The sequence below is a fragment of the Capra hircus genome, chromosome 1 (genome assembly GCF_001704415.2).
Source record: "Capra hircus breed San Clemente chromosome 1, ASM170441v1, whole genome shotgun sequence".
In the NCBI taxonomy this organism is placed as follows: domain Eukaryota; kingdom Metazoa; phylum Chordata; class Mammalia; order Artiodactyla; family Bovidae; genus Capra; species Capra hircus.
The window spans coordinates 146,017,576-146,034,162 of record NC_030808.1 but is presented as its reverse complement, the minus strand read 5'-3'; the positions used below and the strand labels follow the sequence as shown (position 1 = coordinate 146,034,162).

The following is a 16,587-nucleotide window of genomic DNA, read 5'->3' as shown; positions in this document are numbered from 1 at the left end:
GCTGCAGAACATGAGGTTGTAAAGAGTCCGACAGAACTTAGCAACTGAACAACAATAATACCTGAAAATGGATTAATATACCCAGAAATATATAAAGAACTTCTAAAACTCAATTTAAAAAACCATACAACCTGATTCAAAATTTGCCATGATCAGACATCTCTCTAAAGAACATATATAAATAGACAATGAGCACATGAAAAGATATTTAATAACACTAATCATTTGAGAAATGCAAACCAAAACTATAATTAGATACCACCTCCCAACCATTAGGATGACTACTATCAAAAATAATAATAATAATAATAATAATAATAATAACAAGTAATGGTGAGGATGTAGAGAACTTAGAATCTTTGTATACTTTTGAAAGAAATGTAAAATGGTACAGCCACTGTGGAAGACACTACAGTAGTTCTTCAGAAAATTCGCAATGGAATTATCACATGATTCAGCAACTCTAGTTTTGGGTATACACCTAGAAGAACTGAAACCAAGGTCTCAAAGAGATATCTGTACACCATGCTCACAGCAGCACTATTCACAAGTTAAAACGTGGAGGGAGAACGTCCCTGGTGGTCCGGTGGTTAAGACCTTGCACTCCCAATGAAGGGGGCTTGGGTTCGATCCCCAGTCAAGGAACGAGAACCCATACACCCCAACTAAAGAGCCTGTATGAAGCAACCAAGGAGCCCATACACAGCAATGGAAATGTCATGTGCCACAAATGAGACCCAGAGCAGCCAAATAAAACAATAAAAAAGTTGAAAATGTGGAAGCAACTCAAGCATCCATCGACAGATGAACAGATAAGTATCAGTTCAGTTCACTGCTCAGTCATGTCCAACCTTTTAGAACCCCATGGACTGAAACATACCAGACCTCCCTGTATCATCTGGAGCTTGCTCAAACTCATGTCCATTGAGTGGGTGATGCCATCCAACCATCTCATCCTCTGTCATCCCCTTCTGCCTTCAATCCTTCCCAGCAACAGGGTCTTTTCCAATGAGTCAGCTCTTTGCATCAGGTGGCCAAAGTATTGGAGATTTAGCATCAGTCTTTTCAATGAATATTCAGGACTGATCTTCTTTAGGATTGACTGGTTTGATATTCTTGCAGTCCAAGGGACTCTCAAGAGTCTTCTCCAACACCACAGTTCAAAAGCATCAATTCTTCAGCGCTCAGCTTTCCTTATGGTCCAACTCTCACATCCATACATGACTAATGGAAAAACCATAGCCTTGACTAAATGGACCTTTGTTGACAAAGTAGTGTCTCTGCTTTTTAATACGCTGTCTAGGTTGGTCATAGCTTCTCTTCTAAGGGGCAAGCGTCTTTTAATTTCATGGCTGCAGTCACCATCTGCAGTGATTTTGGAGCCCAAGAAAATAAAGTCTCTCACTGTTTCCCCATCTATTTGCCATGAAATGATGGGACCAGATGCCATGATCTTAAGATTTCGACTGTTGAGTTTTAAGCCACCTTTTCCTCCTCCACCTTCAAGACACTCTTAAGTTCCTCTTCGCTTTCTGCCATAAGGTTGGTGGCATCTGCGTATCTGAGGTTACGGATATTTCTCCCGGCAATCTTGATTCCAGCTTGTGCTTTGTCCAGCCCAGCGTTTCTCATGATGTACTCTGCATAGAAGTTAAATTAGCAGGGTGACAATATACAGCCTTGACGTACTCCTTTCCCAATTTGGAACCAGTCCATTGTTCCAAGTCTGGTTCTAACTGTTGCTTCTTGACCTGCATACAGATTTCTCAGGAGGCAGGTAAGGTGGTCTAGTATTACCATCTCTGTTACAATTTTCCACAATTTGTTGTGATCTACACAGTGAAAGGCTTTGGTGTAGTCAATAAAGCAGAAGGAGATGTTTTTCTGGAACTCTCTTGCTTTTTTGATGATCCAACGGATGTTGGCAATTTGATCTCTGGTTTCTCTGCCTTTTCTAAATCCAGCTTGAACATCCGGAAATTCATGGTTCATGTACTGTTGAAGCCTAGCTTGGAAAACTTTGAGCATTACTTTGCTAGCATGTGAGATGAGTACAATTGTGCGGTAGTCTGAACATTCTTTGGCATTGCCTTTCTTTCAGACTGGGATGAAAACCAACCTTTTCCAGTCCTGTGGCCACTGCTGAGTTTTCCAAATTTGCTGGCATATTGAGTGCAGTACTTCCGTAGCATCATCTTTTAGAATTTAAAATAGCTCAACTGGAATTCCATCACCTCCACTAGCTTTGTTCATAGTGATGCTTCCTAAGGGCCACTTGATCGCATTCTAAGATGTCTGGCTCTAGATGAGTGATCACACCATCTTGGTTATCTGGGTCATGTACATCTATTTTGTACAGTTCTTCAGTGTATTCTTGCCACTTCTTCACACCTTCTGCTTCTGCTAGGTCCATACTGTTGTTTATGGATAAGCATAATGTGGTGTATACATACAATGGGGTATTATTCAGCCTTAGAAAGGAAGGCCATTCTGACCCCGGCTATGACGTGGATGAACCTGGATAACACTGTGCGTAGTGAAATAAGCCAGATACAGAAAGGCACGTACTGTGTGACTCCACTTATGTAATCCCTCAGAGTATCTCAGAAATCTATACAGAGACAGACAGAAGAATGGTGTCTGCCAGGGCTCTCTCTTTTTACATGACAGAGTTTCAGTTTTGCAACAGGAAAAGGGCTGTGGAGATGCATGGTCACATGTTACAAACATACCCAACATCACTGAGCCATACCACACACAATACACAGAGGCAACTGTCTATAACCTATTTCAGCGGCAATTCACTGGGGACGTCAGACTTTTATTTTTAAGGAAAAAAGGCCTAGAAGGTTCTATACACAAACACTGGAAAACACAAAATTGCAATTTATGGGACAAATCTGGAATTTGCTGGTCAGTGTGTTAACTTCTAAAACTTTGGCGACCAGCTCATGACATCGCAGGGCTGAGCTTTAAGAATTCAGACAAATGCTCCTGACCCAAGGGCACTGAGACAAGTGCTCTAGAGTCAGGGGAAGTCCTCTACAGAGCAGCTTTTCTGAAGGGGGTGTGATAAACACACAGCATCAAATTCAAGTTTCTCTCTCAAAACTGCAGGCCTAAGTGCACAGTCCTATGTGCTGGGGAATTCAGACTTTCCCAGTTTCCCAATGCCAACATAGTGCACATGGCTCCTGCACATCCCAGGAGGTTAGGGCTGGAATCCCAGCATGGTTTGCAGGGTCCATACCAGCAATAATGACATTGTCAACCTCCCTCCTGCCCCTGGAAAAGAGACGTTGGCTTTCTGGTAGCTTCCGTCCTGGGATCATAAGAGGTGACTCATTGGAAAAGGCCCTCATGCTGGAAAAGCCTGAAGGCCAAAGGAGGAGGAGGAGCAGAGGATGAGATGGTTAGATGGCATCACTGACTCAGTGGACATGAACTTGAGCAAACTTTGGGAGTTAGTGAAGGACAGGGGAGCCTGGCGTGCTACAGTCCATGGTGTCACAAAGAGTTGGACACAACTGAGCGACTAAACAATGTATAATTATTATACATTATACAGATAATAACGGAACAACAACTGTCCTGAGATCCGAATTTAAAACTGCTGAATCATGGATCACGCGCTCTTCTTTGCTGGGGAGCAATAGAAAATACCTAAAGTTCAACAAACCAACGCAAAGCCTTCCCAAGTCAATTGGAGGCTGGCCACGAAGGTTGTGTGGGCGCAGCGCAGCTGCGGGCAGCTCGCCCTCACGTGAAAATCCCTAGACACAAGGCCTAGATCCCAGTTAAATCCCACCTGCACCGACTGCTAATTCTTCATAAGCTGCTAAGACGTGTGTTTAGATCAAGCATGTAAGAAATTTCCAAATGGATCTGAACAGCTCTACCAAGAGCAATGGACCCAGAGAAGGTGTTCCTGTCTAAAGTCTGCGTAACCTGTGCCATCACGTCAAAGACACTGAGGGGAGTCTCTGCCCGGGAACAGCTCTCGGGTCCTGTGCCCCGCCCCAACAATGTCCCCAAGCACCTTCACTGCTCCTGACTCTCTGCCGCCATCCTCTGCACGCAGGCACATCTCCTTTTTCACTAAGAGCAGCTCAGACTCCAGCTGCTGCTGGCAGACTGTGAGTACCGATATCACGCTGTCCTGCTGGCTGGGGCGGGTGCAGGTCAGTGTAGGCAGGGCTTTGGCCGGCTGCAGGTCATCCTTAACTAGGCTCTACAATGAGTGGAGAAAACAAGGACGATGCTTACGAGCACACAGCCAAGGGCATCAGAAAGCCAGAAGTGCAGCAAGGCCCCATCGGGCTCCCAGCCAGCTGAGCCTGAGGGAAAGCCCACAGCTCATGACCAGAAGCCCACACAGAGTAGGAGATGAGGGAGGCACGCCCACAGCAGGCCAAAACGTGCCAGAGTGGGGGGACCACATGAAGCACGGCCTCCCACAGATGTCACGCAGCTGCTCAGCTCCCCGCCTGCACTCCCAGCACTGTCTGCCCCCAACACCCCACCTGCACCCAACACACACACTCCCAGCTCCCCGGACACTTCCCACCCTCTGACGTGCAGCCAGCTCTCTGCACACACAGGCTGCACAAGTTGTGGCCTGCGGAGAACGAACCCACCTGTGGGTCACTGCCACGGCCGTCAAGGGCCTGGGCCAGCTGCCTGCCATCCACAGCCTGTTGCAATTCCTCACTGCAGGAGGTCTCTTCGCCCCTAGGCACCCAGCCCTGGGAGCCACCCTCCCCATGCGCCTGCCGCTCATCCAGCTCCTTCTGGCACTTCAGGAACCGCTGGTTGAGTGCCTGCAGCTGGCGGCTGAGGCAGACACACTGCTTTCGGAGTCGCTGTAGCTCAGGGGGCTCCCCAGTGGCCACCAGGAGCTGCTGCTCCAGGGCATGGCGAAAGCGGGCCACGGCTGCCAGGATGGCCTCCAGCTCAGCGGAGTGGGTGGACTTCTCCCGGCGCAGAGCTTCAATTTCTAAATCTCTCTCTGCGATCTTTGCTTCCCTGGCATGCAGAGCAGCTTCAAACTCAAAGATCTGGGAGGCTAGGCCCTCAGGCCCCAGCTCGGCCAACTGCCGTGTGGCCGCCTCCTCCGCGGCTTGCAGGCGCTGCTGGAGGGCCTCGAGGGCCTGGCTGTGCTGGCGCTCCTGCTCAGCCAGCCGCTGGCTCAGGGCCTCCTTGGCCTCCAGGGCAGCATGCAGCTCACCCGCCAACATTGCGGGGGCCTCGGCTCCCTCGGCTGGGAGGCCCAGCAGCTCACTCTGCAGGCTCATGGCCCCGCCTTCCCCAGCCTTGGGAGCCTCAGGCCCCCCGAGTGGGAGCTCCCTCTGCAGCTTCTCGATGACCTCGTGGAGCTGCTCAATCTCCTCAGCATTATCCTTCTGCAGCCGCGCTTGGTTCTCACGCAGAGTCTCAATAATGGATTTCAGCTCTTCAACTTCAGAACTTCTACTACACACAACCTGAAGGAAAAGCACATTTCAGAGGGAAATTATATGCATCAACTTCAGAAGTGCCCCTTCCCACTTACCATTCTGCCTGAACTCACTCTTACAGAGTGGAGAGACTTCACAACTTAAAACTAGCTGTGGAAGTAACTAACAATGTCACCGAACGACATTAACACCTGAAAAACAGAGACTTAAAGTGTGTCAAAATGGTCAGAAACTTGTATCTGCAGCTGTAAGGCCACATCCCATCACTGAGGCAGGCCGCCAGCCTGGCTGTGTGATCCAAGGGAAGCCCTAACGTGGCCACAGCTCAGCTGATGATACTACACACAAATGTTTTCACCACCTTCTAATTCATCATGTTAATGTTCATCCCTCAGTCATGTCCGACTCTTTGCAACTCCGTGGACTGTAGCCTGCCAGGGTCCTCTGTCCATGGAATTCTCCAGGCAAGAATATTGGAGTGTTCACCACCTTCTAAATGTCCATCTTCTTAACAATTAAGCAACTATGGTTTGGTTTTCCTAAAGGGCATTTAGATTTTAGGTGTCATTCTAACACTAGAACAAGAATAAAAGTGAGAAGACTTGAAGGGAGGTCTGCAGTAATGAAGAATGTGAACGAGCCAGAGCTCACTGCACGTTTTCCATGTAGTGCACGGCAGGGACCTGGGGATTCAACATACCAAGCATCAAGCGATGCTTCTACTTGTGCTATTTAATCTAACTCTCAACAGTGTTAAGACAGGAAATGTTACTGTCCCTATTTTAAAGGTGTGACAGCTGAAATGTAGATATGAAATATTTTGCCAAGACCACAAAGACAGTAAATGGAAAATCAGGACTGAAATCTATGTCAATGTGACCCACAAATTCCGTTCTCTTACATTAATAGGGACTTTCCTGGTGGTTCAGTGGTTAAGACTCCACACTCCCAATGCAGGCGGCCTGCATTTGATCCTTGGTCAGGGAACTAGAGCCTGCAGGCCACAACTGAGAGACCATATGCTGCAACTGAGATCCGGTAAAACCAAATAATTTTTTTTTTAGAAAGAATGCATTAACAGTAGCAACCAGAATATAAAAGAGTTCTAACCAATCTGTGTTCAAGTTCATGATACTCAACCAATTTGTTATAGGAATATAGGAACATACTTTCTAAACATTGAGAGTTTCACACAATTCTTGGTTTCACTAGTATTAACTAACAATTACTTTAAATACAAACCCAAGCCTGGCCCATAGTAAAAACAAAAGTAAGAAAAGTGATTTTTGGTTTTGGTTTGGATGACATAAGCTATGCTCCAGGTTCACATTTATCATACCTGAATGCTAGTGTGTAGTTGAAAAAAGAAAATTTCTCAGAGTGAGGCAAGACCCTCTGCCTAGCCCCATGAGGTGTACTGCAGACATTCTCGTCTCTTCTGCAGATGGCTGGAGGCACAGGGAAGTTACTCTGTCTGTACACACTTGCACATTCAGCGCACTGAGATGAAGAGGTGGGCATGACAAAAGAGCCAAGTCGCAACACAAGCAACACACTCAAAATATCAAAGCCAGCACATAAAAGTGGCTTTAAAAGTAAAACACGAAAGTCTAAAATAAGTCCCCTGAAATACAGCGCAATTACAATATTGCTTCTGTTTATGTTTTGGTGTTTAGGTCACAAGGCATGTGGGATCTTCGCTCTTTGACGAAGGAGTAAACCCACACCCTATGCATTGGAAGGCAAAGTCTTCAGTACTGACGGCCAGGGAAGTCCCGGCAACACTTTATAAGCCCAACAAAACCAATACCTGATTAAAATATGGCACACACACACACACAAACCTACAGTGATATCCTTCATAAACACAGATGTCAAATCCACTAACAAAAGATCAGCACATCAAATCCAACAATATATTAAAATGGTACTTCATCACCACCACACAGGGTTTAACCTAGAGATGTAGGTTGGTTTAACCTTCAAAAATCACTCAGTATAATTAACCCTATTATGAGATTAAAAGAAATATAATTATCTCAAAAGATTTAGAGGAAGCAATGTAGAAACAAAAAGGAACTTCCTCAATCAGATGAAAGATATCTATGAAAAACTTATAGCTAACATTATACATACTGATAAAACAATAAACACTTTCCTCCAAGATCAGACACAAGGCAAGAATGACCACTCTCACCTGTTTTATTTAACACTACACTGGAAGTGGTAGACATTGTAATAAGGAAGGAAAAGAAATAGAAGACGAAGACTGGAAAGAAATAAAGCTGTCTGTATTTGCTGATGGTGTGCTCATCTACATAGAAAACCTTAGAAATCTATAAAAACACTACTAGTATATGTGAGTTTAGCAAAGCAACGAGATACAAGGTTAATATACAACAATTATATACATATATATACCTATGATGTGTTTGGCTCATGGCAAACAACTGGATAATAAAATTAAGCCCATTTCCAATACGGCAACAAAGCTAAACTACTTAAGAATACATTTAATAAAAAAGGTTCAAGCCTTCTTTCTTGAAAACTATACAGAGTAAGGGGGAAAGTAAATGATAAAATTAAAGATGTAATACTAACCCAAGTATTAAAATAAATCGTGACAAAAGGGATAATGCATGTTGAGAGTAAGATGTTAGGATATCAAACAGCTGCTAGAAAAGAAAGTACAGGAAATAAAGAGCAATAACCACATCAAAAGAGGTCTTAATAGTGGTGGGAATGTAAGTGTGTCGTTTTCAAAAAAAAACCTAAAGATACCATGATTTTAAATGATGAAAGTCTTCACTGACACAAAGTAAGGACAGAAAATGTAACAAAATGTGGTCTTTCAAAGAATTAGAAGTCTAATCTACAAGTGGAATTTTGGGTTATTATATCAAAGTAAGATACTGTTGATACAAAAAATGAGAAATATAATCACAGAAAACAAATCATGTATAGATTTATATATAAGATCAAACCAGTCAATCCTAAAGGAAATCAACCCTGAATATTCATTGGAAGGACTGATGCTTAAGTTGAAGCTCCCGATACTTTGACCATCTGATGCGAAGAGCTGATTCACTGGAAAAGACTCTGATGCTGGGAAAGATTGAGGGCAGAAGGAGAAGGCGGTGATAGAGGATGAGATGGTTGGATGGCATCACCGACTCGATGGACATGAGTTTGAGCAAATTCTGGGAGATAGTGAAGGACAGGAAAGCTTGGCGTGTTGCAGTCCATGGGGTCGCAAAGAATCAGACACAACTTAGTGACTAAATAACAAGAAAGAGATAAACAAAAATCCCACAGGAAAGTATCTGTGATTGTCTATTCTTAACGGGACTAAAATATTTTCCTTATCACATAAACATTTTAGTATTTATGATATTATTAGTATGGAAAAATGCAATTCTAGCACTAAGGACAAGTAACTGATATAATCGCCTTTAAAAAATTAGTTGCTGGTTTTAAAGGTATTCCTTGAAGTAACACAAAAGGATATTAAAAAACTTTGCCAAATAGATAAGGTACTAACATAGATCCCAACAGCCTGTCACTGCAATGTTGTGGTCATTAAGAACTACAAACAGAACTCTACAGCCCTTACAGCCTCCTCCGACATGAATAATTAAAAAAAAAAACTACATCCCTTATGTAAGGACACAGAGGCCTCCGTTGATCCCTAGACACCTCACAAACTACCGAGAACATAATGTCCACGTGCAGCATCAGGCCAGGCCCACCTCACTGACAGCACCACTTCCTGTCCTGGCCAACTGCGCTTCCGCCGACTCACGCACATGCATCATCTCCCTTTCTTTATTTTGCAGAAATGTCTGTGGAAATAATAACAATTACAGTGGTAATAATGACAAGAAAGTGTTACCATGGGAAAGGGTCCCCAGATCTCAAAGACACGAAATATCCTAATTAAATAAACATGCAGTTTTAAATAGTATTAATACTACTCAGGACTTCCCCAGTGGCTCAGGAGGTAAAGAATCCACCTGCAATGCAGGAGACATGGGTTCGATCCCTGGTCAGGAAGATGCCCTGGAGGAGGAAATGGCAACCCACTCTAGTTTTCTAGCCTGAAAAATCCCACGGACACAGGAGCCTGGCAGGTTACAGTCCGTGGGGCTGCAAAGAGTTGAATACAACTGAGCTACTACGTGTGCAAGCTAGTCACAATAACACTCAATTCGAAAATGTTCTATTTAAGTGCTTTCTGTCTAAAGTGACTTATTACTTTAGCTTTCAAAAACTAAAACTTTACTGCATTTTTCCAGGTAACTCGTTTCAAAGCAATCACCAAAGAGTAAGCCAAGAGTGCTCTCACGTGCCATCACCTATTCATCAAGGAAGAGTGCCCACCCGAAGGACAGCCAGTGTTGAGGACCACCCTAAAACTCCACTTTCACTAAGAATACAGTTGCAGCCTTCAAGAGGAAAGGCATAAACGACATGACCCTTCAACTTCCTTTCACAAAGTGAGTTCACTCTTATCCAGGCTGCAACCACAGGCAATGCAGGAGTCCAAATTCCACCCATGTCAAGGCCGTCTATGAAGGTGATGTTCTCTTTACAACTTTGGTTGTCATCCACACTATACAGAGGTGGTTTTGGCTCTTTGCTTCAAGAGCACAATTATATTCAGATAAAAGAGAAGACATGACAGATTTTTTGCGCTGCTGGAAGGAAGCAACTTTGTCCTGAAAACACCTCTGCTCGAACGCAGCCCAAAGTAGGGACAGGGTCCTAAGTCATGACATTTCCTCCTCAGTTTCCACAACCAGGGAGGTGCCTCTCCTGCCATTTTACTCCAATAAGAATCCTTCACAAGACTGGACTTTGAAGGTGAAAACAAAAAGCAGAGTCTGGTGGGGGAGGGGAAGCAGATGACCTTCACTGGTCAAGGTGACTCCGATTCCCACTAAGGTGTCCCAAAAGCTTCTCCCCACCTCCACACACACATTAGAGCTGCTGGGGCCACCCTGCGGGCAGAGCCCTGCCAACACGAAGTCCCTCTGGCTTCAGTAAGGAGGTGCCATGTGTCTGGGGGGGGGGGGTCCGGGGGCCTGACTCCCCACAACTGACAGTCCCTCTGGGGCCACAGCAATTCCACGACCGACTGATGGAGGCAGGGGGTCTTCTTCACTTACTTTCAGACGGGCGTTCTCCTCCTGAAGCTCTTTGATGCTGGCAGCGGTGCTGTTGTCCTGCAGGCCTAATTTCCAGTTCAGATGCAGTATTTCTTCATTTTTATTTACTAAGTCATCTTTAAGATTTTCTAATTGGTCTTTTAAGTCGAAAACCTTGCATCAAAGCAGGCAAGCATTAAAAGTTATCTAATATTCTAATTGACCTTAATAATTATTAAAATCACTTAAAACATTTTAAAGCACACACCAGAAAAACTTATTATTATCCTACAATCCACACAAGTGTTAAAATTACAAAGTGAATACAGTAGTGACGAGCCCACAAACTGTGTCGTGTGGACATCCTGCACACAAGCAGGGAGGCCCCGGCAGACACAAACAGCGAGGGAGTGCCCTGTGTGGCCCCGCGCACCTCAGCCTCGCGTTGCCTGAGAGCCCCCTGCACCACCTCCAGCTGGGCTTCGGCGCGGTCGTGACAACCACCGTCGGGAGGCACCGGGCACTTGCCCTCATCCAGTCTGGACTGCAGCGCGGACACCTGAAGCAGGTTACTCATCTGCTGCTCCTGTAATGCCTCTTTGTCCTATTTAAGAAAAAATGGTTCATTTTAAGCAAGTGCCTCAGGAAATCGGGGCCCTCAAACTGTTGTTTGCTGTTGCAGTGCAGATCACGCTCAGCCCTCCTGAAGCACACCTATGCACACCTGCATGTGCAGTCACAACACACAGACCCAGCCACGCTCCAGAGCCACACCTGCCTGGTGGAAGGCACAGCCCAAAGGGAGCCACCGCACACCCAAGATTCCCCTGCAAGGAAGTTATCCCAGTAACTATTCAACACGGCACAAAAAAAATCTCTAAACTGTTAGCAATTTTTTTTTAAAAATCAGAAACAACTTGCCAAACAGGGCAATGGCTGATAACACCTCTGTACAATGAAGGTGAACAGCCCGTTAATAAGTTTTCAAGGAACATTTAACATGGGTAAAATATTAAGTGGGGAAGAAACATGCATTCAAAGTTGTACATGTGGTTCAACTCCATAGAAGAAATAAAGGCGTTTTCTACACCCATGGTCCCTACTAAGCTCAGCAGCTGTCTGCTGGAGTCAGGGGTAGAACTGCCCCCAGCAGGCAGAGCGAGCAGGCTGGTGACCGGGGCTCAGGGGCCTGAGCCCGGAGTCCCTTTCACACCGCATGTCCTCAAGAGGGGTCTGCGGTTCCTCTAACGGTTCCCAGTGGTGTTTTTGAAAACGATCTCTCTTCCTGGAGGCAGTGTTTATTCAGAGTCAAAACAACAATTCCAAAATAAAATTCCTCACCGAGTCTCAGAGACTTTTCAGTTAGTAACTGTGAAACTTCCAATGACACAAAATACAAGAAAGCTTGATTCCATGAACCAAATGCACAGAGGAGGTCAACGCTGACCAGGAGGCCCTCCTACCCTCTCCACCCCCTCCACCCACCCCCAATCAAGAGACCTGCTCACGCTCATCTGACACCCTCAGACACAAGAACCGGTATATCATCGACACAAAATTCCAAACTACAATGTGAAGAACTGTCACTGGAGGTATTTTCACTGGGGAACTGACAAATTTGTAACTCAAAAACTAAAATAATTATAACTAGGCTCTATGTGTGTAATAAAACAAGCTTTCTAAACCTGAAATCTTGAATCTGCATGTAATCAATTACTAAGGATACACTCAGAGTACCTGAGAAGCAAAGGGGTGCTAATAAAAACAGGCACAAAACGCTACCACTCTAAACGCAACACTGTGACTGAGCGTGAGCAGGGGGCCTCCTGAGCCACGAGAGCCACAGCGGCGCCCTGATGTCTGTCACCAGCCCCTCCAGCCACACCCGAGTCTGTGTCGCTGAGGTGACTCTGGGGAAGCCTCCAGGTCACCGACAACTGGGGACTGGTTGCTAGGGCAGTCGACCATGTGACTGAAGGTCAGAGTTGTCGGTGTCATCCTGACCTCCGGGAGGGGAGGTGGGCTGAAGGTTGACCCCATCTCACAGGCTGTGCAATGAGGCCTCCACCAAGCAGCGCCCTCCCCACACCTGGCTTCCGCAGCGCCTCCACCAGGCGGTTCCCAACCTGTATCCTTTTACAGTACCCTGGAGGTCAGCAAGTGAAGTGCTGGAGTTCTATGAGCTGCTCTAGCAGATCTGAACCCCAAGAGGGGGTCCAGGATCCCTCGGATTCATATAGGCTGAACCTGAGGTGGACATCTGGGGGCGGGGGCACGGCCGTGGGGCTGAGTCCCAGGCTGTGAGGTCTGGCGCCACCTCCAGGTGGACGGTGTCAGAGCCGAGCTGCAGGGCAGGACACCCAGCTGGGGTCACTGGGGCTGAGAGGCCCCACACGCTTGGCGACTGTCCACAGCACAGGGAACATACAGCAGAGGGTCAAGGCCAGGGGCAGAGGAAGCCCAGCCCAGCAGCTAGGGCCCACAGGCACCTCCACCAGCGGCAGCCCTCGCCGTGCTCACCTGCTGCAGGGCCTGCACGGCTCTCCGCTGTGTCTCCAGCTCTTCTTGGAGCTGCAGCAGCTTTCTCGTGGTGCTCGCATTCGTCTCCTCCAGACGCCTGATCTCCTCTCCCTGGATTAGTACTTGTCTGTCTACCAATTCTTTCTTTAGAATCAATTCATTAAGTCCATCTGATTTTTCTCTCAATTTTTCTTCTAACAATTCAACCTAAAACCACAAAATATACTTCAGAAACAATAGTTTTTAAAAAATGCCCCACCTTCCAAGTTAAAAAGTACAACACAACTGTGAGAAAACTGACCTGGCTGCACAGTGAGGCGAAAGAACATGACAGAATTATCCATAAAAAGACACACAAGAATAATAGCACAGAACTTGTTAGTAAAATAAGCCGAATTTTGATAGTAAGGAATGGAAAGCCACTGAGCAACAGGAAAAGAACCAAGCACAGACACAGCACCATCTGGGTCAGTGTCAAGACGCAGGCGGAGCGCAAAGGCTACACCTATGCTCCAACTTCCCAGGTGGCTCAGCAGTAAAGAATTTGCCTGCTAATGCAGGAGACGTAGGTTCGATCCCTGGGTCAGGAAGACCCCCTGGAGAAGGGAATGGCAACCCACTGCAGTATTCTTGCCTGGAGAATCCCATGGACAGAGAAGCCTGGTGGGCTACAGTCCCTGGTGTTGCAAAGAACTGGACACGACTTTACAGCTAAGCAACAATGCTCTGACTACACAACAGCATGGAGATGACAAAATATGGACAGAGTGAGGATTCGTGGGTGCAAGGGGTGGGCACTGTCTCCTGTCTGCACGTCTGCACCTCAGGCGCGACCTCTGCAGGATGTCATCACACGGGAACTGGGTCTTATTTCTTACAACAGCAAGTGAATCCATAATTATCTCAAAATAAGTTTAATTTTTAGAAAGAACAAACCACCACAGTGACCTTGGACAGGAAGAAGCAGACAGATCTGGACCAAACAGAAAGAAGTAAGAAAAGCAAGCCAGAGACAGCCCTGTGCACCAAGCCCTCCCTGTCTGGTCATGCAGCAGTCAGGTGAGGAGCAGCAGCACCAAGGGTGCGGACAGATGGACAGACACAGACAAGCTCGGAGCACCTGTACCTCCTTATCCAGCTGTGCCCGCTGTCGTTTCCGTGTACATGGAAGGCAAAAATGTCATTAATGATAAAGCTTACAAGCATCACAGAGAACAGCTCCCCCAGGCAGGGCCGAGTTGGTAGGCTGACTTACGTGGCTGTCACGGAGGCCCGGGGACCGCGGCCGGGCCGCCTGGCGGAGCTGCTCCTCCAGCCTCTGGATCTCCTGCTGGAAGTCCTCCCGCTCCCGCTCCCGCTCCACTGCCTGCTCCTGTCATGAGGGGCGGCCTATTCACATGCATCCCAGCATCTCCACTGCCCATAGTGACACCACCACCCTCTGAAGCAGGAGTGGAGGGCAGGGGACTGGGCGAAGGGCCCCTCTTCTCAGGCACCTCGTACGACGGAGCCATGAGAAGGGGTGCAGCCTCCAGGGGGCACCCAGGGTGGCTTCTGAGACGTGGGCAGAGAGAAAGAGCAGACACATGGGGCCACTGGACACCGCCCCAGACCAGGGCAACACCCAAGACCAGCTGAGCTCAAGTCCGCCCCAACGTTGGCACAGACACTGCTTAACAACCTAGAAGGAAGCTCCCGCCATGAAGATGACCTCTGGTGATGCAAGCGTTATCGCTCAAGACTTACGTCCATGAACTGGCGCTGGCGGCGCAGGTGCTGGTCCAGGGAGTCAATCTGCTGCCTCAGGGCAGCGAGCTCCTCAGCCTGCTGGGCACATGCCTGCTGATGAGACAGCTGCTCCTCTAGCTCGGCCTCCAGAAGCCGCATCTGAGAGAGCAGGGCCGCACGGTCCTTATCCGCCTGCCTCCTGGCCTCCGACTGCTCCTGGGTGAGCGACTCCACTTCCCTCCGCAGAGCTGAAGATACAGAACAGAGGGCAGGGAGCCGCTCAGAGTGCACGTCCAGCAGACACAGGATGCTAGCGCCGCAGAGACCAGCACGTGCCTGCCCTGGCAGCCCGAGACCCGCCAGGCCAGAGCAGGGGGCAGTGGGCTCCCCCCACCCGCTCCCTGCCGGGCCAGAGCAGAGGGCAGAGGGCTTCCCCAGTCCCCTCCCCACCGTGGGCTGTGACCTGGCAGAGGATGACAGCTGCTTCAGCCGCCTTGACCTGTCAGACCCTGAGCCCACAACCTGCCAAACAAGCCACAGTTCAGCCAGAACCCACTGGAAATAAAACGAGAACTTCCATGCACATGAGAAGAGGGGCTGGGGAATTACATATTTCAAACAAAAAATTGGCTAAGATAAAAAATTTTAAAGCCTGAGGAGAAAATACATCTTGGGTGTCCCCAAATGACGTTATCAGGTAATTTTCTAGGAATTATGCCTTCACATATACTCTCCAACATGGAAATATAAAATGTGACTTAAGACCTCCACCCAAGAGAATATCAGCCTGGCTGGAAGGTTCCCAGCTGACCCGCTGAACGTACGGGCAGCCCACGTACCAGGGTGACATGTCCTGAGGAAAAGGCTGAGCCGTCAGCAAAGTTACAGCTGACCTAACGTTGACGGTGGCAAGGCCACAGGCCAAGGGAACGGGCAGGTTAATGAGCAGCTTTGCAAATGGGGTCTCCCTCAGATGGACCCCAAGGTGCTGGTACCAGCCAGAAACTGTTAAATCCCTAAATCTGCATCTACAGTTCACCAGCATTCAGAAGTTAGCTATTCTGGTTTATATAAATGTTAGTCTTTTGTGACAAACTATCATCCCCACTGACAGCATTCTCAGTAAGCTTTTACGCTAACGATGTAGCAATGACGGCAAACAGGATGAACATGCAGTTAGAACAACGCCATTCACAGGTGGGGAGATGCAGCGACGGTCAGCGTTGCCTGGCCAGCCACCCAGACAGGACCTGCCTGTGCCAGGGCCACTCGACCTTCATGCACGCAGGGCGGAGGGCAGGCGCCCACACAGCCGTGTCAGCCATGCCAGCGGCCGACTCCAGGGCCACAGGCCTCGCAGGGCCCCCAGCCCAGGACACCGATGGGGACAGGGCTCCTACAGCTCAGGGACTGCGCTGGGGGCCCCGAGACGCCTGACCACGTCTCTGTAAGAACACTGAAGGTCTAAGCTCCCTTTTATGTAGCCGTCTGCCACAAAAGCTCTTAAGTATTTTTACTCTTTAGTAAAAACTTGGCAAAACCTGATGCAAACATAGAGCCAATCACACAGAAATCACTCATTTGCTTCTACGAACCTGAATCCTCATGTGCTACAGAAATAGGAATGCCTATAAACAAAAACATATAGCACCTTCAGAGATGCAAAGAGGAAGGCTGGTGACTTAGGATATGAAACTCAGAAGTAAGGGAAGGGGACTGTGGCAGGAGATGCCACA

General features: G+C 47.6%; 1 protein-coding gene across 9 annotated transcripts in view; it reads right to left on the bottom strand.

Annotated features, from left to right (window-relative positions):
• Window positions 1-16,587, bottom strand: part of PCNT (pericentrin) — a 106,569-nt gene that overhangs the window by 38,198 nt on the left and 51,784 nt on the right. For 7 of the 9 annotated variants that reach the window (XM_018052426.1, XM_018052438.1, XM_018052453.1 and 4 more), the window contains 9 exons: window positions 14,870-15,099; window positions 14,379-14,495; window positions 14,250-14,270; window positions 13,124-13,330; window positions 11,037-11,207; window positions 10,625-10,777; window positions 9,206-9,298; window positions 4,638-5,483; window positions 4,040-4,231 (listed from right to left, as the gene is read on the bottom strand). In XM_018052426.1, the coding sequence (XP_017907915.1) occupies window positions 4,040-4,231; window positions 4,638-5,483; window positions 9,206-9,298; window positions 10,625-10,777; window positions 11,037-11,207; window positions 13,124-13,330; window positions 14,250-14,270; window positions 14,379-14,495; window positions 14,870-15,099 (2,030 nt within the window). The remainder of the gene's footprint in view (window positions 1-4,039; window positions 4,232-4,637; window positions 5,484-9,205; window positions 9,299-10,624; window positions 10,778-11,036; window positions 11,208-13,123; window positions 13,331-14,249; window positions 14,271-14,378; window positions 14,496-14,869; window positions 15,100-16,587) is intronic. The other 2 variants (XM_018052480.1, XM_018052472.1) reach the window with 2 other exon arrangements.